Here is a 25282-nt window from a genome sequence, read left to right on the forward strand (position 1 = left end):
GTTAATCACTTGCCAGGGGGAGCTATAGGTTAATTCCATGGGGTATCACACTGAAGGTTGCAATGAATTTCATTAGATGAATTTCATTCTATGTCCCTTCCCTCCTTCTGTTTGAAGTTTGTTTCTTTTCCCTTCCCTCCCTCCCTCCCTTCCTTCTTTCCTTCCTTCCTTTTCCTGGGAACTTTGGACACATTTGCAAGACTGCAAATAACACAGTGAAGAACAGTGAAGTCAAGAACATTTGAATTCCATAGAAACAATAGAACTGAGATGATCTCAGTCATGATTTGATTAAAAGGAATTCAAGTATATGACAGATCTGGGACAAATAGTAAATAACTTCATGTTTATTTCAAAAGTAGCTTTTAAAGACTTGCAGTAGACTTTATTGGTAAAGCAAATAGTAAAGGGATAGTAACTGTAGACTTAAAACTACCCTTTCAGTACATTTGCACACAGCGGTGCACAACCAAGGTTCTGCTGCAGCGTTTAGGATAACGTTATTCAGGTTGAGTATAAAATACTTTGCGGTCCCTTGGCATGGTTCTTTGGTTCTCAACTCTCGTGCTAATTCTTGCTTGGCAGTGCTGATAGATGAAATGGATTTACACCATGCCCAAGATGCGGGCAACCCACCAGCTGCACGGCATGACCACTCTGCAGGCTGAGCGACACCCTTGGTAATTATAAGGCCACGGGTAGTAACCTCCCAGCGGTTCGCAGATCTTCTGGCAGTGGGTGTAGCTCCGTCTGCACTCTATACAGCAGATTCCTTCGTGATCCAGTCTAGGGTCAAAGGTCATGCTCTCTCCTTCCTGCTGCTGTGACATGAAAGACAATTATTTTCTGCCCTGTATAGCACACATGTTATTTTAAAATCGGATTCTGCGTTCACTGCTTCAAGAGATCAGCACAATCGGTTATAAGGTTTCAAACTTGTAACCTGCCACCACTCAGAATCCCTTCTGACATCAAGGAACCTTCGCCTACTTAACCTGTCACCAGCAGAAAGTTGTGTGGTGTTTTAATGACATCCTCAAGTGCCTCCATGCCTGTAAGGAGCCATGCTTGTCACTCAGGAGCGGCCCACTTTGTTTGAAATAACATAAAAAAGAGCCATTAAGATCAGAAGGAGCATTCTGACTGCTACGCAGATGTTTCAGGCAGTGGACACGGCTGCCTTCCTTTAGACTCACTGATGTGGGACAGGCTAGCTTTCTACTCCAGCTCCACTGCTCCCAGACCACAGCCGAGCCATTTGCTCTCCCCTGCCTGCCTAACAGCAGCAGAACACGGGGAAGAAGAGCCCCAGGTGTTCCCAAACACGATCCTATGGATGAAGGAAGACTCCACTCTTGTTGCTAGACAGACACAGTACTGCCCTCTGCTTGATTTAATATCTGGTTTGTCTTTTCGATGACCTACAGGGTCAGGTTTCTGCATGTGTATAAATATGCATTGAATATACTGGCAAGAAGCCCTTGTTCTGATTTACTTGGGAGCATTGGTAGGGTGATACAGGGCCTCACACTAGCCCAGGTTAGTCTTGAACTCAGTATGTAGCTCAGGTTAGCCTTGATTTCGAAGCAGCCCTTGCTTCAGTCTCTTGAATGTTGGGACTATAGTTATGAGCACCACGGTCAGTAAAATCCCTAGTTTTAGATGATCTAATCTCAACACCTGTCCTGGAGGTATCGGGCTCTGCCCTGTGAATTGGTTTGTTGTTGTTGGGTTTTTTGTTTGTTTGTTTTTGTTTTTTAGGTCTAGTCAATTTGAGGAGAGTCAAAATTTTCTTGAAAATGGGAAAACCTTTGTGGAGCATTAGTACACTGGCTTAGTTTGACAGATGTTAACCTGTTGTCAAGTTTACTTGTTTTTCTGAAGTACTGTAAAGGGGTTTCCAATGTGAATGTAAGGAAGATTGAAGGTATCATGACATTTCAGTCATAAGAAAAGTATTTCTAAAAGGATTGAGTGGTTAATACCTACCTACACTGCACTGCCACCTGCACTACTCCTGCACTGCCACCTGCACTGCCACCTGCACTGCCAACTGCACTGCCCACACTGCCACCTGCACTGCCACTTGCACTGCCACCTGCACTGCCAACTGCACTACCCCTGCACTGCCACCTGCACTGCCAACTGCACTGCCACCTGCACTGCCAACTGCACTGCCACCTGCACTGCCACCCGCACTGCTGCTGTCACACCCAACAGAATCAGCAGTCCTCACACTGTCTGAGGCATGTGTTTGGTGCTATCTTCAGAATGCCTGCCTTATTCCCTCAGACCAGTCTTTCAGGCTACTTTCCCCTTATCTCTTGAAATAGACTCATTTAGAACAACAAGCAGACAGCCCCTGATTAATTTCAGACTTCTCTGGGGTGGAGGGTGTATAAGTGTTAGTGAAGGCGTTTCCTCATAGGGAGGCTCATTAGGATTAACAGAACTGGGAGGAAATCTTAAGTTGTCGCTGGAGGGGTTTTCCTTAGAGGAGCATATGAAGGACAGATCTTGAGGAAAATGCTTCAACTATTTTTGCTTAAAACTCAGCATATGATAAAGAGAGAGTTGACATAATTGGGGTTTTTCAAGGGATGTGGATTACTCAAATCTGTAGCCAGGGCAGACAGGTCACACCCTGCCCTTCTGTAAACTTCCTGATAGCTTCAGACCTTGAACAAATTCATCTAGCCTGGCTACCTGGGGGAATAAACTATATTAAATTTTGTTTGCTTATTCAGATTATACTTCTTGTTATTCTTTGAGCTTAGGGAATAAAGTGCTATGGTGTTCTGAATTTTCTGATAAGCCTTGGGTTATTTGGAGAATACCTTTTGCTCTAAATCCTTCTAAAATACATTAGTCAAAAATGATAAACCAGAAAATACGTTTGTAATATGTGAAGCAGTGTAGGACTATTGGGGGTGGGGAGAGAACACACAAAGGATTTAGTGCCGTGGTTCTCAACCTTGCTAATGCTGTGACCCTTCAATACAGTTCCTCATGTTGTGGTCATCCCCCTCCCCCCACAGCTGTAAAATTATTTTTGCTGCTACTTCATAACTGAATTTTGCTACTGGTATGAATCATAATATAAACAGTGGTCTTGGGTGACCCCTGTGAAAACATCTTTAGACTCCCAAAGGGGTCATGGCCCACAGGTTGAGAACCACTGATTTAGCGCGAGCAGATGGTCAGCCTTACACATAATTAGAGATGGGCGTGATAAATAGGCAGAAGGCAAGAGAGTGGCAAAGGTGATGGATAAGTTTTGGGGTGTGTACTTAGGCTTGTGTACATGAGGCTTGTGTTCAGTAGCCCCTGCCTCGCCTTACCACGTGTCCAGGGAAGTCTGATCGGAAATAGGACGGTCCGTCACCTCTCACAGACACATAGATGGTGTGTCTTTTGGGAAGCAATTTGGTAGCCTCCAGTAAAATCTACAACTCCTTTCTACCCAGACGTATCAGGACTGTGCTTTGGTATGTATGCCAAGGACCTACTTACATCATAGTGTCTCTGGGCTAAACCCGCTTCGCCTAGACCGCCTCACTTAGAGGGGCACCACAACAGCATTAGCAGTATCGAATGGGAGGGAGAGACTTTATGCCCACCAAGGCCAAGTGGGTCAAGGTGTAGCATATGCCTGTCTTTACATTAGCGTGCTGCTAATCGGCTAGAAGCCGCTATCTGAATGTGGAGCAGTATAAGAGAGACAGAACTTTCCCAAATACTGTCTTCTAATTGGAAAGCAGGGTGGAATTTCTGTGCTGAACAGGTGCGTTTTTCTCTGTGTATAATCCTGCAAAGGCATGGAGCAAAGAGTCATTAATAAGCTGTTATCGAGACAATGTCTGCGGTAGAAGGTTTGGGAAGCTCAACTTCCCTATATATTTTCTTTGTATTTTTTTTTCTTTTTTTCAGAGCTGGGGACCGAACCCAGGGCCTTGTACTTGCTAGGCAAGCGCTCTACCACTGAGCTAAATCCTCAACCCCTTCTTTGTATTTTTTTAAAACTGCTTATGCTTTATTTTAAAAACCAGCTACAAATACGTATTCTGTTTTCTTTCTCTGAAAAGTGTAGTAATGGTAAGTTATAAGTATTTTTTAGATTGGGGGGAGGGGTTAATACCTTAGTGCCCTTCTTATGGACCTAAGTTTTCAGCACTGTAGCTTAGAGAATCGTTACCTGTGTGAGAATCTATCCAGTCTGGACTGAGAGCCCTGAGGGCCAAAGCTGCAGTTGACTCTCTGGGCACAGGGCCTGAGAACTGTCAGGGAATCCACAAACATGTGCCGAATGGATGGCCAAAGTGGAGACAGGCAGGGAAAGAGAATACTTTTGATTCTGTGTGCTGCCTTGAGAGCATATTCTTGGGAACATTTTTAAATGGTCAGATTCCTGATATTTATTTTCATGGATTTTCCCCCCTCTGACCAAAACAAAACAAAACAAACAAAAACAAAACAAAAAAATAAAAAAACCCAAACAACCCTCCAACAATCTCCCCCCACCCACACTCCCTCCGCCGATGACTCGGGAAACAACTTTGATTTCGCACCAAACACATGAAGAAGCAGTCTATGCTTGGATGAGAGCTCACTTAGAAATAACCTTTCAGCAGCACATGGAATGCATTTGTCTGGGCATGTCATAAAAATATCGGTACGTACGTGGTAAGGATTGTCAGGGTTGAAAGGTTCTTCGTCATCCTGAACGCTGGGTCTGGTTCTGTTACTCAGTCTTCCAGGGCCTGCGTTGCCTCGAGGTTCGCTGTGTGGTCTCCTTGTGGTAGAGGGAGCACTGCTTCTCACTACTTCTCTTCTCTCTCTTGGGATTTCTGTAAAATTTGCTATAAATTAATTCCTTTACATGAACAATTAAGGCGATTAGACCTGTGTTTTAGTGACGATTGCAGGGATGAGCCATGGCCCAGCCTCCCGTTCAATTTCATAACTGCAGCAGACGCTGGAAGTTGGTTGACAAACTTCTGTTCTCAAGCCCCGCCTCCCCACCTTTTATCCTCACTTCACTCCTGGAACCCAGCAAATAAAATAGCACTCATTTCCCCTGCCGTCTTTGCAGTGAGGAGCGGCCAGGCAAGCTATTTCTAAACAGAGAATAGGCTAGCGCCGTGGGTGGGAAAGCCTAATTTACTTTCTGATAGAAGAGGACAGAAAGTTGTTTCTGGGTGTTTTTCCTGGATGTAAATGTTCTATCTGGAATTTGGAGCCGATAAGTAAGCACAAGGATGATGAGGTAACATGCTACAGAGAGCAAAATGGTAAGTGAAAAGGAGACTAAGGTGTGGCCGCCATGCCAGAAACCTATTGACTTTGGGTTATACATACAGTTCAATTTACATTTTGAAAACACTGTTGATCAGGTATGCTGTAACCTGCAGTCATATATGTGTGTGTGTGTGTGAAAGTTGTTTCTGGGTGTTTTTCCTGGATGTAAATGTTCTATCTGGAATTTGGAGCCGATAAGTAAGCACAAGGATGATGAGGTAACATGCTACAGAGAGCAAAATGGTAAGTGAAAAGGAGACTAAGGTGTGGCCGCCATGCCAGAAACCTATTGACTTTGGGTTATACATACAGTTCAATTTACATTTTGAAAACACTGTTGATCAGGTATGCTGTAACCTGCAGCCATATATGTGTGTGTGTGTGTGTGTGTGTGTGTGTGTGTGTGTGTGTATTTACATATACTTAGAAATGTATATGTGGGAGTGTATGGGGGACTGGGAGTATATGGGGGTGGGAGTATATTATATGTGTGTGTGTACCATATATATCTATATAATAAGTAGCTTGTTATATAGATATAAAGCTTTATATTTTCATATGAGATATTGTCTTGGTTAATTCTTAAAGAAACAAACCTCATGGGATAGAAAAATGAGAATTTTTAGGCATAAGGGCATCAAAGTACAGACCAAGTGGTTGGCCAAGACCACAGACTGAGTAACAGCCAGGTCTAGATAGGAACCCTGACTTCCAACCCAGCGCTCCAGTTAACCATCTCGGCATGAATCATGCCATGCAGCTGACGGGTGAGAAGCAGATAGGGAAGGTGCAGTGTAGCATTTTCTGAAGAGCCTCCCCGAGCCTTAGTTTCTTTGTCTAAAATGGAGATAGCAATATTTCATTCATAGTCTAGAGATAGGGCTGGTTAAAACCACACCTGGGCTGGAGAGGTGGCTCAGCGGTTAAGAGCACTGACTGCTCTCTATTCCCAAGGTCCTGAGTTCAATTCCCAGCAATCACATGGTGGCCCACAACCATCTGTAATGGGACCTGATGCCCGTTTCTGGTGTGTCTGAGGACAGTGACAGCGTACCCACATACATAAAATGAATAAATAAATAAATCTTTTCTTTTTTTTTTTTAAGGAAAAACCACACCTAAGGATGTTGGCATACAAATGTTATTTTTGAGAACTAAGATTTGAAGCTATAGGTAGCTTCCAAAAATCTCCTTTTACTAATACACAGTCTAGCTATTTCGTGTATGTCTGGGTCATTGCTTAGTTAACCTCAGGTGTTGTTCCTCAGGAGCCATCTACCTTGTCTTTTGTTTTTGTGTTTTCTTTTCATATCCATCTCTTACTAGGACCCGGGCTCACAGTTAGACTCCTGGCTGACCACTGGTCCTTATCCACCGAGCTGTCTTCCCAGCCCTGCAACAGGAAACTCTGAGAGTATCGACTGTTTTCCATGGCATTCCCTGTGTCCCTCGCCTAGAACAAGTTACCTGGTGTAGGACAGCCCTTCCTGCTATTTTGTAAATTACACTTTGTAAACGAGTGAGGGGATGAACTCAAGGGAGCTCTGAGGCTTGTCTTGAGACCAGGGAGAGCTTTGTATGGTAGTGTGGGAGATTCTAGTCCGTGCATGGAAAGGATAATGGCTCTGGGTGGTAGACAGCAAAGAGGCCTCACTTAGGTGACAGTAGTGGGGATTGAAAAGTAGGATGTGGCCATGAGATGGGGATGCACGGACAGAGACGGCAGGCGTGCAATGACTCCTGCTTCTCCAGGTTTTAGAGCAAGATGAGACTTGTGAACAGTCATGGTAGAATCAGAAATCTATACTTGCTACGCCTGGGAGGCTGTTGTTTTGATTGTGGTAAAGCAAGCACGGCAATAGACAAGGTAGCGTATGACACAGGCTCGCCTTGCTCACTGTGTAGCCGAGATCAGCCTTCAGCTGGTCCTCCTGCCTCAGCCTTCCTAGTGCCTGGATTAGCAAGCACTGCTTCCTACCAGGCCTTGCCCGTTTTTAGCGAGGTTTATTTGTAGAGTTCAGGGCATTAAGCTCATTTACCGGTGCTGCTGTACAACCATCCCTACCCTCCAGCCACAGAACTGCTTCTGTTTTTTTTCAGGTAACTGTTCTTTCTCTTCTGAACAGTATCCTGACGAGCCGACGGGTTTAACGCCCACATTTTGTCCATTTCCTCATTGCTGTCTCCTACTATTCAATGAAACTTTTCTGAAAACAGCCTATCTCATTTGTGCAAGGAGAGAAGCCTCTCTCTTCACCTGAGCCACAGCTACAAAGCAGGCCTTGGGGAGACCAGTGTGTTGACCGCACTAGAAATGAAGTGGAAGGCCCTTTGGGGAGGAGAGACGGTGAGGCCTGCTGGGATCACCTGGCCTTTGTCACCCAGAAATGGCTCAGAGGTGTGTGCTCCTGCCTGACACTGAGGGGACCCTGCACTTATTTTCTCTGTGTTTGGAAGCGGCTGCTCCAGCCTTGAACATGAGGAATCTCAGCCTATACCCACAGCAGCTTTTGGCTGTCCCATAATTCTGGGTTCGAATATAATAAACCATCGACAGCATGACAGCTTCTTAGTCCCCTGATGCTGTGCTTTGAGAATAAAGAAATGTAAAATTGGAAGGTGCGAACAACTGAGATTAAGGGGCAGTACAGGAAGAAGCAGGGGTGTCATAAATAAACACCACAGCTAGGAGCAAGTGCTCTGTCTTCCTGCCCTGCCTCCTGTTAACCCTGCTGTGCCTTCCCTTCCATGCTGCGGAGCGCGCCCCACTCCCACCCCACCCCACCCCCACCCCCATCATTTTCCTTCTCTTATATCTCTCCTGCTGATTACCAAGACTCTGAGACAAACATCCCAAGCTACTCTATTTGTCCTACCACGCTCAGGTCAGTGGAGGGGGCTCCCAAGAGCCCTGAAGACAGGAAGCCCTGTTTCAAGATGTAAATTAACTTTACCTTTCGGATACATGGGCTTAAGCCAGAAAATAGGCAGGTCGCCACAGAATTCGAGGATTTTAGAACTCAGGAAGCTGTTGTCCTTCACAGGCTGGTCCACGGCCACCCAAATCAGAGAATTCTCTTCATATTTGACTGGCATGATCTTGCCTTCCTGTAAACGCGAAAAGCCATGTGAACAGAGGAGGGTAGTGCACGCTGCTTGCAGAGTCGAGCCACCGAAGGGTTACTTTGCTTCGTGTAAACTCAGGGAGGGTTCTGAGTGTGCACACACGATGAGTGGGCGCAGTAGGGCTCCGATCTTTAGTGTCCTCAGTACCCAGCACACCTCCCAACACCCTGCTTCTAGACAGCTGTAAGGTGTGAATAGAAGTGTTGAGAGTCGAAGTGAAAATTACTTGATACCAACTTTGAGATTTAGGTTAATCTGATGTTTTCGATCAAAGATGTGTTTGAGGAAAAGTGATTGAACAGACCCTGAAATCCGATAAAGGACAGAGGAACCCTCCATTTGAAGTGAAAAGTCTTTTTTTTTTTTTTTTTCGTTCCCCAGCTTCCAAACAACAATGGAGAAAAGCAAGTGATTGGTTCTTTAATGTCTCCAGTTCAAAGTGTTATTTAACATAAACCATTTCTCCTGTTCCTAGCTATAACAAAACTTATCTCAGATGTTTCTCACATCAAGCACACTACTGAGATTTCAAAGCTAAGCCCCGGATTTCCTTCTACAGAAAGATACTGAGGATGGTTTGATAACCCAGGAGACAAATTTATTTTTTTGCCAAGTCGTTCCTTTCATGTATTTATTACTTTGCAGTAGGTTGGAGAAATTAAAATGTGTTTTTTTTCCTCACCACAGTAAAAGCATCACTTCATTCGTGCTTTCTCCCTCAGGGGCATGGTTAACATTAAACAGCTTAGAGTTATTGGAGGAAGGTAACACCCAGGTAATCCAGTTATTTACCTTAAATCAAATGGCTCCATCCAGGAAATGACTGCTCTTTGAGCACAGTAGTCCTTTAAAGTTATACAAAACTGTTGAAAAATTTATGAGAGCAAGTGGTTCATAAATCTGTCCCGCCACAGCCTGAAGGGTGTGGAGAAGAGGAGGAGGTGCTCGGGATGACACACATTCGCACCCTGCGAGCCAGGGATGTTGTCAGTCTGGGAGCACGCAGGCTGTGAGCACGGCAAATTGACCCCACTGTACTTTCTGCATTGATTTTTATCTATGAGAGGATCTATCATGCATGCGGTAAACAACAGAAGCACAAGACAGTCTGCTCCGGTCTCAGAATCAAGTGTAAAGATTGGAATACAAAAGATTTGCCACACTTGAATAATTATTTTCAGGTATTATTATCTGAAATTGAGGGTACCTGAAATATTTGACCAAAAAGACTCTCAAAAGTAGAGTCATAAGTGGGCATGACTTGTGCCTTTAATCTGAGTACTTGGGAGGCGTCAGACAAGCCGATTTTTGTGTGTTAAAGGCCAATCTGACACACACACACACACACACACACACACACACACACACACACACACGTATGTATCTATGTATGTATTGTGAGTTCCACAATAGCCAGGTCTATGTAATGAGACCCTGCCTAAAAAAAGGACAAACGTGGTGATTTACCATTCATACACTATAACCCACATTTAAAACTAACGTGAAAATAAGAATTTTGCAATAGTCTAGTTTCATCTCTGAAAAGATTATCACAGACACGAAGACACAAAGTTCATCAAACTATTAGCATTTGTTCCTTCAAGATCATGGCGTTATGCTATTCTACTGCTCTTCTTACACCTTCACGTATTTATCTCTTCTGAGAATTTATCTCTTCTGAGACGGGGTTTCTCCGTGTGACCCTGGCTGTCCTAGAATTAGCTCTACAGATGAGGTTGGACTCAAACGGAGACATCAGCCTGCCTCTGCCTCCCAAGCCTTGGGATTCAAAGCATGTGCCACCGCGGACTGACTTATCAATTTTTCTATAGTATCAAAGTACTGTTTTACATTTGAGCGGAAAATAATTAAAGCCAATACAATGGCTCAGTGGGTAAGCCCGGTGACCTAATTCAATCTCCAGGCCCCACATAGTAGAAGGAGAGAAGCCACAACCAACTTCCAAGGTTATCCTGTTACCTCCACAGAAGCCTACACACACACACACACACACACACACACACAGAGAGAGAGAGAGAGAGAGAGAGAGAGAGAGAGAGAGAGAAAGAGAGGTGGTGGTGTAAGGTGGTATACTATAAAGTCATGTTCAGAGCCAGGTACTCTGGGGTGGGCAGGAGAGAGGCTGAGCTCATAAGCCGTGTATTGGCAGCACAGCATCAGTGAACACTGTACAGTGAAGAGAAGCCCAGGGCTACAGCAGAGGCGCTTCCCACCCAGTGTATAGGCTGTCCTCTGGGCGTTTGCACTGAGCACAGGGAGAACAAGCAGAACATGGGGTCTGAAGGTCCAGAGGCCACCTTACAGAGGGAACTTGGGGTAACTGGGTGTCCATGAGAAGTATCAGGACTTCCCAGCCCCCTTACAAAGCCTCCGGGCATGTTTGTAGCTTGTGTTTTGTTCTGCTTTGAGATGTCACCTGCTGCTGCTCGCCTGGGAACAAACAATTAGGTGGTTTCTAGGCACCCTTTCCTTCAGTGGCCCCGAGGGATCTGTGGCTCCCTTTACTTCTCTCTCAGGGATACAGAAGGCTCAGAGACGATCATAATAAAATTAGCAATTATGAGCAACCGCCTTCCCATTCACCTTCTAGTAGGTTCTGAGGCTGTGGGCACAATGTGTATGTAGCAGTTGGAAGGGGACAGAAGTGAGGTTCAAGTTACAGCCACATTCACAGCAGGTGGCAGCGCTGGCTTTTGGATCTACAGTTTTGGTTTTTGTTTTTTTATGGCTCACGGGTCTGTTTTTCTCCCACTATCCCTGCCACAGCTCAGATAAGAGACGGCTCATGGTTGTGACTACTGTAAAAGTGTAAGATAGGGAGCATCATTATTAAGTGTGTCTCTAGGACTCTGTGTAATCATAAAACACAGTTTTAAAAATCAGGTTTAGGGCTGGTCTACAGCTCGTGGAATGATTACCTACATGTGTGAGGACTTAAGTTCAATTGCCAGTAATACAAAACCAACAAAGTGCCAGGCTTAAAGGCAAATGGAAACTAGAAACAAATGGAAGAATTATGGTTTTTAAATGTGTAGAGTTTGAGGTCAGCATGGGCTAGGTAGTGAGTTCTACTCTACTCCAAGCTTTCAAGGCTAACTTTGACCCTGTCTGACTTAAGGAGACCCTGCAATTAAGAAAAAAATTATGAAGGTATATCTTAGTGCTATAGTTTTGGCCCTGCTGGAAAGGCTTTTGATCCAATTTCTTGCTTTAAGAAATACAATTTACAAGGTTCGTATAGCTTCATTTAACCTGACTTGAACCAAAGGGAAGAACTGTGGGGAGCATCTCAGCTCAGGGTTGGATGAAACATCCATGGGAAGAGTGCTCTAACCCACCTTCTGGGTGACCAACTATCCAGGACATTTGGGAAGAATTCCCACATTTTGTGGGGCTGAGGCTAGGGGCCTCCTTGAAGTCTCTTTTTTATGAAGATTTTACCTTGTGGTCTTTTTATTTTATTTTGAACTTCTAATCACTGATCCGATAGCCACTTAACATTGGGTAAATAAGGACTACCTAAGTACCAAATCACTAATGCTTTTAGGTATTTTTATGTTTGTTTGTTTGTTTGTTTATGTATTTGTGTGTGTGTGTCTCTGAGTGTATGTCTGTATGTGTGTGTGTGTTGTCTGTGTGAGTGTGTGTGTGTCTCTGAGTGTATGTCTGTGTGTGTGTGTGTGTTGTCTGTGTGTGTGTCTCTGAGTGTATGTCTGTATGTGTGTGTGTGTTGTCTGTGTGAGTGTGTGTGTCTCTGAGTGTATGTCTGTATGTCTGTGTGTTTGTGTGTGTCTGTGTGTGTAGCTACAGCACACAGGTGGAAGTTGGAGAACAATTTGAAAGAGCCGGTTTGTTCTTTCTACCATGTGGGTTCTAGAGATCCAGCTCAGATTGTCAGGCTTGTGTAGGAGCCAGAATTAATCTGTAAGCCCCACTTGCTCAAGTCACATGTTTTTGCTCCCCTAAACAAGTTGGGTTTTTTGTTTGTTTGTTTGATTTTTGTATTGGATGTGCTTGACTGAATGTAGGCGGAAGGTATGTAGGCAAGAAATAATACGAGGGATGTATGCTTGCCCCTGATCGGACCTGATGGGAAATACAGTGAACTGTGGGGTTTGCCTTTTTAAGCCTCTGTAAAATGTGGACCTGGCCAGAGTCCATCAACCTGGCTGGTATTTAATTAAAGCTTGCTTCAAATTTGGCTCAAAATGGCGGGACTGTTTTTTCTCTCTCAAATTTCTGGAGTAATACTTGGCAGCCAGTGGCTTTCCTCACTGAGTTATCACAACTAATGCACTTTAAAACATGCTTTCCCAAACCCTTAAATATGTTGCACCACATCAGAGAGACGGCCTGGAGCCAGCAGTATAGATAAGTTCTTCTAGTAGAGAAGAAACAAAACTTAGGTTGTAGTCATGAACCTGCCAAGGAGAAAGGTCTCCAGTGTCTTCTGTCTGTCGTGTGTGTTGGTACCCACCAGTTCAGAGATGCTCTGCTTGGTCCCAGTGCTGACCTCAGGGATGCGAGCCTTCACCTGTGCTTTGATGTAGCACTTCTCTCCTCCAGCAAAACGGATCCCAGTGATGCCCTATGAGATAAAAGTTTATTTGTTTATCCACTTATTCACTCGGTCCATTATGTGTAGAGGTAAATGTAAGATAAAATACTGGCTGCCATGGACTTTATCTTTAGTATTGTTTTCCAATAAGAAGAAAATAAAAATTCAGGTAGAAATAAGGGTCACAGAGAAAAATAGTGCTGGTGAAAAGGCTAGGAATGGCAGGGAGGATAGAGACCATGCCCAGGAGGGGTGATGATAGCCACATAGCTCTTGTTGGTTACCCCAGTGTGTACAGAGCTCAGGAATTGCCCCTCCATCCGTGCAGCCCTTTCTTAGCTGGTGGCCTGGGTGAGTTCCCTGTCTCTGACTTTTCTTAAGCTTCATCTTTCATTTGGCACTTAGTCTATGGTTCTCAGTTATAAAATTCTCGAGATCAGTGTCTGAAGTATGCATGTGCATGTTGGCCAAATTAATGAATTCCCTTAATTCTGAGCTTTCCCAAGTCACTGAGTCTGACGTAAACAGAAAAACTTTACACAGCACCAGGAGCTAAACCTTACCAGAGGACTTGATGCTTTGTTTTGTCCCCTCTGAGATATAAACAGTGTTTCCTCCTGGCTGGGGACCAGCCTTAAGAGACACATTGGCACAGAGCTCCTTCTGAGTTGACAGCTGGGCACTGCTCTCACCTGAAGAGGATGTGAGAGGGAACTGCACATTCTGTCCCAGGAGTGTTTACTTGACTTGGCTGATGTCATTTCATGATGAATAGGTGATCTAAATATTCCAAAAGGTCATAACATTTATGCCTAATAATGTAGATTCCACCACATGTCTGAACCTCGACAACCTCCCGTTGTGTTGAGATCAGTGTAGGACAAGGCTGTACTGGATGACGTCACTAAGACTTCACAAATCCAGTGCTATGGGCTCAGGATTCTTAAATGGAGAATGAAGTTAACCAAATGTCATGCTGCAGGAGAATCACAGGAATCTACCATATTCACTCTCAGGACATGAAACATACAGAGTCAGGTTACAGACTTAGAATGGGTGGGGAAGTTGAGTCTTCCTGCATGGCCCAGTCTTTGCTTTGAGGCCTGCTTGGTCGTACAGCAGGCCACTTGTTCATGCTTGAGAACCATTGACATCTGCCAGGCTACTTCCCAAAGTTCTGCTGCTCCTTCCCTGCATGTAAATCTAGGACTTGTAGCTTAAGGCCTACAGGTTATAACCCTCTCACTTTGTTTCTCTCAACCCAACTCCTCGACAGAGAAGAGGCATGGCCTGACGGAGGTCTGCTTTGGGAACCAAAGTCCCATGGAGAGGTTTTAAGAACATGGTTGATATAACTGACTTTGTAGTACAGCACCAGGGAGGTGGAGGCAGGAAGACTGAAAGTGTAAGGTCATCCTTGGTTATACAGTGAGTATGTGGACCAGTCTGAGATACACGAGATGTTGTCAAAAAACAAACACAACCAACCTAAAAACAGAACCTGGACTATCCCAAGAGATTCTCATTGCACTGATAGTAGCCCTTGATCTATGAGTATTAAACCACCAGATGTCAATGATGGACAGCTAGAATTGAGGCCCAGCAGCTTAGGGTAAAGGGAACTTTGCAGAGTAGTTTTTAAATGATCATAATCGTCTTTCAGCCCAAGTTTCCCCTGTACTTGGAACTCAGAAACATTTGTTCGTATCAGAGTCATTGGGACAAAACTCAGAGGGTTGGATTCCAAGCCCAGGGGGAAGATTTCTGGTTCAGTATGCTTAAGTTTGTTATTTTCATCAAGCCCTTGGAGGTTGTCCTGCTGGTACCTTAGGGATGCAGCTTGAGAACCACTGGTGTCTACTACGCTACTTCCCACAGTTATGCTGCTCCTATCCTGCATGTAAATCTAGGACTTGTAGCTTAAAAAAGAAGGGAGGGAGAGAGATCACTGCCCCCTTATATAGTATGTTTTCTAGCCCCAAACACGCATGCTCTCTGACCATGAGATGTGTCAGGAGGAAAGCGTGCGTCATTCCAGTATGTGTGGAGAGAGTAGATCCTACTGCAGATACAAAGTCCACGTGTAGTGTTGCTTCTCACAGTCCACACACTGCAGAGGTTGCTGACAGCCCATGGGATGGGACCAGTGGAAGGGAATTCACACTTCACCATACAGTCTAGCTGCAAATCCACAAGCGGGCGTATATATTAAGAGATTAAACAGATGGAGAAGAAAAAGAAAGTCAAGCAAATCTCTCCTCCAACAAACTGGGCCCTAGAAGCCATGATAATGAGGACACTTGCTAACAAAGGCAACACAGGAAGATTTAAAGAAGAAAACAACAACAACAACAACAACAACAACAACAACAACAACAACAAAATAATCTAACATTTTGTTCATCCAAAGAGCCATATGATATCACCTAGGGAGGACCTCAAGGAGGGACGGGAGTCTTGTCCCCAACAGGCACGTTAGAAACCTTTGGAAGAGTCTGGTACAAAGATTGAGATATTCTGATTTTTGGGGGGTAGGTCTCATAGAGCCCTGGAGTCTTGAAGAACCAACTGTCCTGTGTCTTAGGAATCACAGCTGCTTGTGGCACTTGCCTGGCACAGGGTGCCATTTTCATCTTCCAGGTAAACATACAGTGACTGAACGTAGCTCACAGCAGTCAATTTCTTATGAACAGCTACTTAGAACTTGAAGTAAATTAGTTTTGCTTTATTTTTGAGACAGAATTTTAGATTTGTCTCAAGCTCACAACCCTATTTCTGCTCCCCAAGTTCTGGGTTGGCAGGCATGCAGAGCCATGCCGGTCAAGGCATCGGCACTGGTGCCTACTGTCTGAGAAAAACGCATAGCATTTAACGGTCAAAGCATACTTGTGACCATCTGCGCTGCAGGTGTGGCACTGACAGTCTTCGAACAACCAGTGGATGCACTTGACTTTATTAATGTCCGCTAATGCATCTGGCGGAGCATGTACATATGAAATCCATATTTCATAATAAATTACCCTCATTTTATTGTTCCTTTACATTACAGTTGAGGGTTATATCGATCTTCGAAATCAATAACCTACCTACTTTCAAGGTAGGTTCATGCTGTCGTTTTCCCCCCTCTAGCTTTTAAATCACAAACTTCAAATATCCACATATTAAAAGAGTTGTTTTCTGAAAACCAAGAATAGCCATAGGTGCTTACCACTGCAGTCTCCTCTTAGTTTCTACTCATGGTTTTTGTTACTGAAATATGGCTTTGGGTCTGAAGAACTTGGCTTTGGTCAACAGCGTGGATGCTTGTCAGGGTATAATCTTTTAGAATACAAATCACGAACTGTGACTCAACCCTTGTTTGCTTATGTCTCAGGGAACAAAGTTTGGGGCACTGGTTTTTGCAGTGCTCCTTTCTTTTACACTGTCTGTTCTCTGTCATGATCTAGCCCCACCTGCATTTCCATCGGTCTCCAGCCCCATCCTTGCCCTAGTTGAGTGCACTGGAAGGGGGCTGTAGATCCTTTTGAGGTATCCTTTCTAGTTCTTCCTGTTAAAGTTCAGGCTATTTCCCCAAAGGGCTATAGCTGGGTGGAAGGGTGCATAGTAGCATAAGAAAGCCCCTTGGTTCAGTTCTCAGCACCACAAATCATTCCTCAGAAGATTATTCAATTTACAGTGTCGTCCCTTCTGCCGTGTCTGTGCAAAGCCTCTAATGGGCAGGGACGCCTTTGCGTGAGGAGCACACTTTGCCCGTAGCTTCTCATGACACATTTCTGGACTGACCTCAAGCCTTTTCTGTGTGCATGTCTTTCTTCTAGACTGGACCAGAAGGTCCTTGAAGGATAAATGTCCATCATCTTCCATCCCTTGTGCTTAGCGCCATCCTTCCATACGGTGAGCCTCAATCAACACTTCCTGCGTTTGACTGATGGTTTAAAATAGAGGCAAAAGTAATAGAAGATGACCACAGAGTCTGATTCATGTCTTTTCAAAAGGCCAGGCTTGTTTAAACCCATAGCAGGTACGATCCATCCATCAAAAAAATGTTCCACTCACCAGTTCTGACTTAGAGAAATGTAGAAGCTATCAAAGAGAATTGATCAGTTTATGAAATATTTGTGGCTCTGTTCGTCTATGAGAACAAAACACAATCAATACCATTATTAGAAAGAAGCAAAGGATTATAAAACAGATATATAGGTTTGGGATTAAAATATTTTCAGAGGATATTCTTGACACATCAACCTCCCCGGAGCGAGGGGCCTTTTGTAATTCATCCTCACAACCCCCTTTGCATATTTTGACATTACGGCACATCACAGGTATTCAATTTTGTTCTGGATTGAATGATGTGAACAGAGGAGCCACATTTTATTAGTTTATATTGAGTGGTACAGAGAAAAAATGTTTTGCCCTGTCCTGGGTTTTGCAGTAAAAGCATTTAATAGGTCCAGAGAAATTATCCTTGAGCACAGACCAGAACCATTTGCAATGTGATGACCACACAAAGTGCAGCTGGGCACACTCAGGGCTGCAGAGCCTGTCCCCAGGTCAGGGCCCTCTGTGAACACAGCCAGGCTTCGTCAGCATCTCAGAGCACTAATGCTAGCATCTGCTGGGAATTCAAAAGGACTCGTAAAGCGTGTTTTGGTTCCCACCAGAGAAGTGCTTTCATGTAAATGAAAAGCTTCATTGGTTTTTTTCTCAGAAATCGGAGGATGGGTTGATGAGATGTTTGTAGACCGATGAACCATCAGAAGAGACATTATTTTCAAGAGCCCTCCTTCAGTATGAAGCTTCGCCTACTGCAGATTTAGCAGAAGAACCCAAATACTATTGCTTCTCCCTCATCACAGAAGAGAGTAAGATTTTGTCAGCCAACGGGTAATGTAGCCCGTGACACTTCTGTTGGCAGATGCACACTGAAGTATCAACAAAGAGCCCAGGGTCTCAAATTGCCTGAAGATTAAATTTTGCTCAAAACAAAAGGGGGATTCAAATGTTTCTTTTGTGATAGGCCTTGCCAGAAAACACGCTTATTTTCTGGATTAAATGGAAATTAGAAAAATATGGACGTAGAATCTACTATCCACAAAGCGCCCAGTGATTAAAATGTCTCTATTCTCTAGAAATCCAAAGTTTTGCTCTTGCTGTGGTTGAAGACTCTTTGAGCACTCTAAATACCAAGTTAGAGAATATCACTCGGAATGACATGGTTCTCACCAGCCCTTCTTGAAGACTGTGCAATTTCAAGAAGAGTCTGTCCTCAATGACGTTCGTTATATTTTCCTATTTGAGCTTTAATTTTGACTTCTAAGTCCATATATCTTTTATTTTCTAGAGGTAAACTCACTTCTGAACTTTTTTTTTAAGCTTGAAGATGGGGATCTCGTGTTGCTCGGGCTGCTTCAAACTCCTGGGCTCAAGTGATATCCTTCCTGACAGCTGTGCCTACTGCACACAACGGGCTTTGTTATTTTCTGTATTCGCCTTCCTTGCAAGGAGATGGAGGACAAAGCAAGACGCTTTCTCAAGGAGCAGAAGCTACACATGCAGGTGGGTTGCTCGCACAGAGGCTGCTGTAAAGAACAGTAACTACCGAGAGCCGCTGCTCCCCCAGCTGGAAAGGCCAGGGCTTTGCCCGTTAGCCTCTGTAAATGTGTGAAATGTACTTACATTTTGGAAATCATTAACTTCAATCGCTTCCTCCGCTCCGCTTCCCATTTTAAAGGTCTCCAAGTTGTTGGCAGCATCTATCTCCATGGACGCGTCTTGTAGTCTCCCATTGATACTCATGGTGTAATGGACGTTGTAAATCTGGAGGGGAACAGAAGAACCTCCGCTGTGCTCTTTCTTCAAGCAATTTGGGACTGATCTTTAGAGCCACAGACTGAGGTGGGTTCCACCATTTTCACAGATCGGTGAAAACAGCATTAATAGTAAATTAATAGTAATACTTGTATTTGAGGACTCTATTCATACACCAGTAAGTTAATACAGTGATTTTCCCCCCTGCCCCCTCTCTCTGTGTGTTAATGTCCTTCATCTTATTTTTGAGACATTGTGTCTCACTGAACCTGGAACTGACCGATTCAAGTAGACTGGCTGGCCCGCAAGCCTGTCTTGGTCTCCTCGTGATAGGTTTACAGTGTGGGTTCAGTTCCTGAAGGCTGCAGGGCAAGCACTTTAGCAAAGGAGCCATCTCCTCAGCCCGATTGTTTTCAAATACTTACTAAGTAAACTCTTTGGTAGCATTTGATAGCTACTTAAAGAGAGGGCTTGGATCCTGGCTACACATCAGGAGCAGATGAAGATTGATGCCCCAGGTACCATATCTGGACCACTTAAACCAAAGCCTGTGAGGTCGGGGGCTGAGAATCAGTGCTTGGTTTTCTAAAGTTTAATTCTATCGTAGCTGGACGGAGAACCACCCACAGACGGATGGGAAGGCATTTGGCTGGGACAGTGGCATCTTTGCTTGAAGAATGACTTTTGAAATTCACCAGTCAAGGTTAGATGTGTGCGGTAGCATATGGTAAGGATTACAGACAGTGCTTGGAGCTGTCTTATATACAACAGCACTTGGGAGGCAGAGGCAGAGGCAGGCAGATTTCTGTACGTTCAAGGCCAGCATGGTCTACATAGCAAACTCTAGGATAGCAATGGTTACGTAGGGAAACTATTCCTCAAAAGGGGAAGAAGAAGAAGAAGAAGAAGAAGAAGAAGAAGAAGAAGAAGAAGAAGAAGAAGAAGAAGAAGAAGAAGAAGAAGAAGAAGAAGAAGAAGAAGGAGAAAAAGAAGAAGAAGAAGAAGAAGAAGAAGAAGAAGAGGAAGAGGAAGAGGAAGAGGAAGAGGAGGAAGAGGAGGAAGAGGAGGAAGAGGAGGAAGAGGAGGAAGAGGAGGAAGAGGAGGAAGAGGAGGAAGAGGAGGAAGAGGAGGAAGAGGAGGAAGAGGAGGAAGGGAGAGGGGCAGGGAGGAAGGGAGAGGGGGAGGGAGGAAGGGAGAGGGGAGGTGGAAGGGAGAGGGGGAGAGGAGGGTGAGGGGGAAGGGAAGGAAGAAGAAGAAGGAGGAGGAGGAGGAGGAGGAGGAGGAGAAGAAGAAGAAGAAGAAGAAGAAGAAGAAGAAGAAGAAGAAGAAGAAGACGACGACGAAGAAGACGACAGATAAAACAAAAACAAAAATCTACCACTATGAAATTATCCAAAGGACTTTCTGTTTTTGGACAGCTTATCACTCACTACAATAGGTTAAAAATAATTCACACACTGCTGCTGTCGAGCATTCTGCTGCCCTGCTAGACTGGAGCCAGGGTTTCTCTTCTTTCTTTCTTTTAAGGACTTTAGGTAGCTATCTGTCTTCATGAATCATCCATTATCTATTGTCTGCCTAACATAGAAAGCACATGTGTGGTCACGCACAAGTACACATGTGCAAGCCTTCACAGGGGAAAGGCTGAGAAACGATGACGAAGTTTCTGTCTCATGCCAGGTCAGCCACTCAGCACTGCAAAGAGCTGTGATTTTATTCCAGTCTGACTTTCCTCCCTCATTATGAAGAGTGACTATTACTCCTGGATAAACACTAGAAAACGTAGCCGTTGTTACAGGATCATTACTCGGAGAAAACTCATTAGTACTAGACTCGCAGAGCACTATTTTATCATCAGAGATGTGGAAATGGCTCTGTCACTCCTACCCTTCTTCCCCCGTACCCGGCTTCCTTTAGCAAGAGAAGAAATATGGGCACCACTCCAGCATGTCCGTCCGTGCCCTCCTGCCTCCTTCCAGGAACCCAGCCGCCTCCAGTTCGCTAAGTCACCCTCACTGCGGGGCCACCCCGTAGGATTCAGACTTAACAGAGATGGAGCAGAGCCCAGCGGCCTGTTCCACCTTCTCCCTCAGAAGCAGCCTAGTTATAGAAGTCTGAAGTTTTGTTTTTTGTTTTTGGCTAAAACCAGGCCTTTCTGCATACCAGCTGAGAAAGCAGGCTCTGTTCTGCCCTGGGAGCTCAGAGCAGCCATTGTACACATGGGCTAGCCGCGACTGTTCGAGGAACCTTGGCCTGTGAGTTTCTTCCTGGCATGGTTGTCCTGCAGTCAGAGGACAGCAAACTAAGGCAGTGCAGCATTTAAGAATTTAACCATTGGGGGTTGGGGATTTAGCTCAGCGGTAGAGCACTTGCCTAGCAAGCGCAAGGCCCTGGGTTCGGTCCCCAGCTCCGAAAAAAAGAAAAGAAAAAAAAAAAAAGAATTTAACCATTGGGCTGGAGAGATGTCTCAGCGGTTAAGAGCACTGCCTGCTCTACCAGAGGTCCTAAGTTCAATTCCCAGTAACCACATGGTGGCTCACAACCATCTGTAACGGAATCTGGCGCCCTCTTCTGGTGTGTCTGAAGACGGCGACAGTGTGCTCATACATAAAATAAATACATGAATCTTAAAAATAAAAAAAGAAAAGAAAAAGAATTTAGCCAATAGAAATTCTTTTTGGCTGGTTCCTCTTTATCTCCCTGCCCCATACATATCATAGTTTATCATACTATGTCCCAGGCTGGCTTTGACCCTTCCTGGCCTAATTTCACGTTCCAACAGTTGCACCTTTCTCCTCAGAAGAAGCTTCCTTAGCTATAGCTTGCATCCTTTGGATAGAGTTGGCCTGCCTGGCATGTCCATGCTGGTGGTTGCAGGAAAAGCCTGTGCCCTCTTGGAAGGGTAGGGTAGGAGTAGGGGAGGGAGGAAGGCAGTGTGCAGTTTCCAAAGCTCTGGGCTCTGAGCAGGGCAGGAGGCTGAGTTGCTGGAGAGGCAATCACGTTATCTTCTCTAAGCCCAGGGAGCTGTTGGCACCTAAGGCTATTTCTCACTGAGTACAACGAAGTTTATTATTTGCCAAAATTCTGCTCAATATGGTGCCTTTTACAGCCAAGGATATTTGCTAATGAGTTTTTAATAAGGCCTCGGTTCTATAAGATTAATTACATAATGTTTGGGAAAATGTCTAGAAAAATTAATCTATGAACAAGGCCCCAAGCAACGGTCTCCTCCCCTCACTGAACCTGTAGAGTTGTCAGTTGTCCGGCACCGATGGGAATTTCCCAGATCTCAATGCCTTGTTCCATTTACAATAACGTGGATGAAAAATGGCCTCAGTATTTGAGCTCCGTCAGTGATCCCCTCATTATTAGGACCCTGTGCTTGGTAACCCTCCAGCTAAATGTGAGCAGACTTGTCCTTGGGGACTGAGCCATATGAAAGGGAGAGGCGAGAACTTTACAGCTGGTTCTCCTTTGTGAACGAATGCAGAGAGCCCAGGCACGGAACTCTCCAGAGAATGGGGAGTCCATTAGCTCGATGCTCGTCCCTGTGTGATAGACACACTTACCTTTTTGTGACTATGGCGTGTTTGGGTGATTTAGAGTTATATTCAAAGACAGCAGATCCATGAATGTGCATAGCATAGGCAGGGCCGAGTGCACTCTACTTCAAATTTTGTGATTTGTTTGCCAGACTTAAATAATATAGAACAGCATTAGACAATTTTTTCCAGAAAAAGAAGAATGCCATGATTTTCTTCATTCTCTTGTCTGTGTAGGAAATAGCAATAACTTTGATTGTTCGCAATAAAATGTGATTTACTATTCCTCCATATTCTTAGAATTTAATACTGCTCTCTTAAACCAAACATCTTGCAGGAAAATGAAAGATATGAAGAGAGGGAACTCACTTCTTCAGGGTGATGGTTCATTCTTAAAAGAGATTTGTTACCTCTAAGGAAGTCAGCTAGCCATATTTGTCTTTAATTAAGTGCCAAATGGTATTGCTTTCATGGCCAAAATATTTACCAAAAAAAAAAAAAAAACCCAAAACAAAACAAAACAAAACAAAAAACCTTAAAAAGCAAAGCTATTTCTGTCTTCAAATTACTTTCATCATGGAGATTTTGTTCTCTAGAAGATGGTATTTACATTCTAACGCCATCCCATTTCCCAAAGGGTGACAATCTCAACCCTGCTACTAATGGAGACATTAAAATCACTCTCATGTTCACACTCTGCGCTTTCATATACAAGCATCCGGACCAGCGTCTATATTTAAAATACAAATACATTAAGGCACTTTTCAAATCCACAGAAAATACAGCGCAATTCTGATCTTACAAACTGATGCTTGTAAATTTGATATAGTCTCTAAAACAGACTCCGTGCTAAGTGGCGTGGTTATCTACGTTAGGCATTTGAGTTAAAAATACAAATTATGCAGTGACTGCAGAAGATGTGATGTGTAAAATGGCTGAATTGCTCTCAGCACCATTTCTCTAAGTACTGGAATTTGTTCATGCTTTGAATTTCATGGTGGGAGAGGAGGAAAAGAGGCAGTCAGCGATCCTTGGAGGACAGTGATTAAGAAAGAGCCCTTTGTGTGCGCCCTGGAGATGGAATTCTTTTTCATGAGCTGAAATAAGCTTATACCCGGTGTGGCAGTGGTCATCAAGATAAAATGCCCCCTTTTACATAGGTGGACACAGTCAGGTATTTGGAGAACACACTGGAACTCTGCCCAGTTCAGACAGAAGCAGTTTTTATACTCCTTGAGAGAGTCTATCGAGCCTTAATCGCAATGGGCAGATAAAGGGAGGAGAGTAGTTAGTGAGACATTTGCCATTAAATCATAGGTGACCGCACTGATTCTTAAAAGAGATTTGTTACCTCTAAGGAAGTCTGACTTTTTGTTTTAACCCAGAAAAGGGAGAGTGAATAAATAGGTCACAGACAGGAGAACTTTCTGGATATTTTCCCTCAGCTGTGGGTCTGAATATTCCTTCTACCCTTTGTCCTATTTAAATCGATTAGCTCTCCTCAGCTGGGACAGGCATTAAGGGTCATTTACTTTCATTTCTTGCTTTCTGGATAAGAAGTTCAGAGAGGCCGCGTGCCCCACCCACTGCCTCACAACTGCCTGGTAGCTGCGTTAGTCTGTGATGGTAGAGTGACTTTCCCACGGTGTCCAAGGCGTTCTGGAACAGTCTCAGTTTCTGTTCTCGTCCTAGAAATCCTGAGCTTGCCTACCCTGTGTGCTTTACCCACTTTGGGCTAGACCCACGAAGGGGACCAAAGGAAGCAGCAGGCTGTGCCCACTGGCCGCCCGGCGCTCTGGATCCACCTAGGGGTTCGGCCACCCTGGCACCTGGCGGCCCTTGCATCCCCACTGGAACCACTCTTTGAACTTACGTGATTGTCATTTCCCTTCCAGAAGTAGAAGGCCCCAATGGCCCCGAAGAGCAGCAGCACCGCGCCAGAAATGAGAACCACAGCTCCCACCTTGAGCAGCCGTGTAGGGCTCCCGGAGGGCTTCACGGTCACAGTGGCATATGCCTGCAGGGCAGGAGATGGACTGGTTACCGCACCACCACACTCGCCATCCCTGTGTCGTGTCCCCGGGGAACTGTGAGGATTGGAGTAGGGAGCCTTGGCCCCAAGCACACTCAGAGGCTGCTTCCTCAGGCATAGCAGACTCTCCCCTAGGTAGGGCCCCTAGCCCCTCAGCCCTGCACCTTCTGCTGTCACAAGAGGTCCCCTCCACACCTATGGTGGGTCCTGTGCACCCTGCCACTCCATCCACACACTGGGCATTCTCATTTGATTCCCTCATCACCACACATCCAACAGCACAAATACCTGATTCCAGAAGTGGATCTGGCACTCACACGCAGCCCCGGTCCCTGTGTCTGGACTCACTCCACATCAGTCTTGGGGACCCAGGAGGTACTCACCGGGGGACTGCAAAACTCAACGTCTTCAGGTCCTACCATGGTGATAGGAACTTTGTCCGAGTTCTCTGTCATGACTGAAGACGGAGAAAAAGATACTCAAAGGTCCCGTCTTGCTGTCCTAACTGTCCCAACTGTCCCGTTGTCCCTACAGTGAATGCCCCCTGCACACAGCGGCAGCAGTAGCAGCAGCAGCAGCAGCAGCAGCAGCAGCAGCAGCAGCAGCAGCAGCAGCAGCAGCAGTGTCCTGCTCTGGCCAGCCCTTCTGTCCCCACCCCTTCCAGCACCTCACCTCTCCCCTCCCTTTTCCCTCCACCCTGGAGCAGCCTGCTCTGCTTATCCTGTGTTCTCAGACAGACGTGCCCTTTCCTCACTCACCCCAGTCCAAAGCCCCAAAGTTACATCCAGATATGTTTGAGTATATAAGGGATGTCGAGTCTTGGAACCCCACCTGCACCCCCAATTACTAGCTTGCCAGGATTTCTTAGAGATTTGCTGGGACACTGGTTGGAGGCTA

The 25282-nt window shown here is 44.9% G+C and overlaps 1 protein-coding gene across 2 annotated transcripts; it reads right to left on the reverse strand.

Moving 5' to 3' along the window:
* Positions 1-331: 331 nt before the first annotated feature.
* Positions 332-25019, reverse strand: Cnmd (chondromodulin). 2 transcript variants are annotated; one of them, NM_030854.1, is given in 7 exon segments: positions 332-821; positions 4681-4847; positions 8253-8406; positions 12923-13033; positions 18680-18820; positions 24227-24370; positions 24769-24966. In NM_030854.1, coding segments are annotated over 7 exon segments (1005 nt in total). In that variant the 5' UTR covers positions 24841-24966; the 3' UTR covers positions 332-605.
* Positions 25020-25282: the final 263 nt, after the last annotated feature.

This window comes from Rattus norvegicus, chromosome 15, assembly GCF_021556685.1.
Source record: "Rattus norvegicus strain SHRSP/BbbUtx chromosome 15, alternate assembly SHRSP_T2T, whole genome shotgun sequence".
Taxonomy (NCBI): domain Eukaryota; kingdom Metazoa; phylum Chordata; class Mammalia; order Rodentia; family Muridae; genus Rattus; species Rattus norvegicus.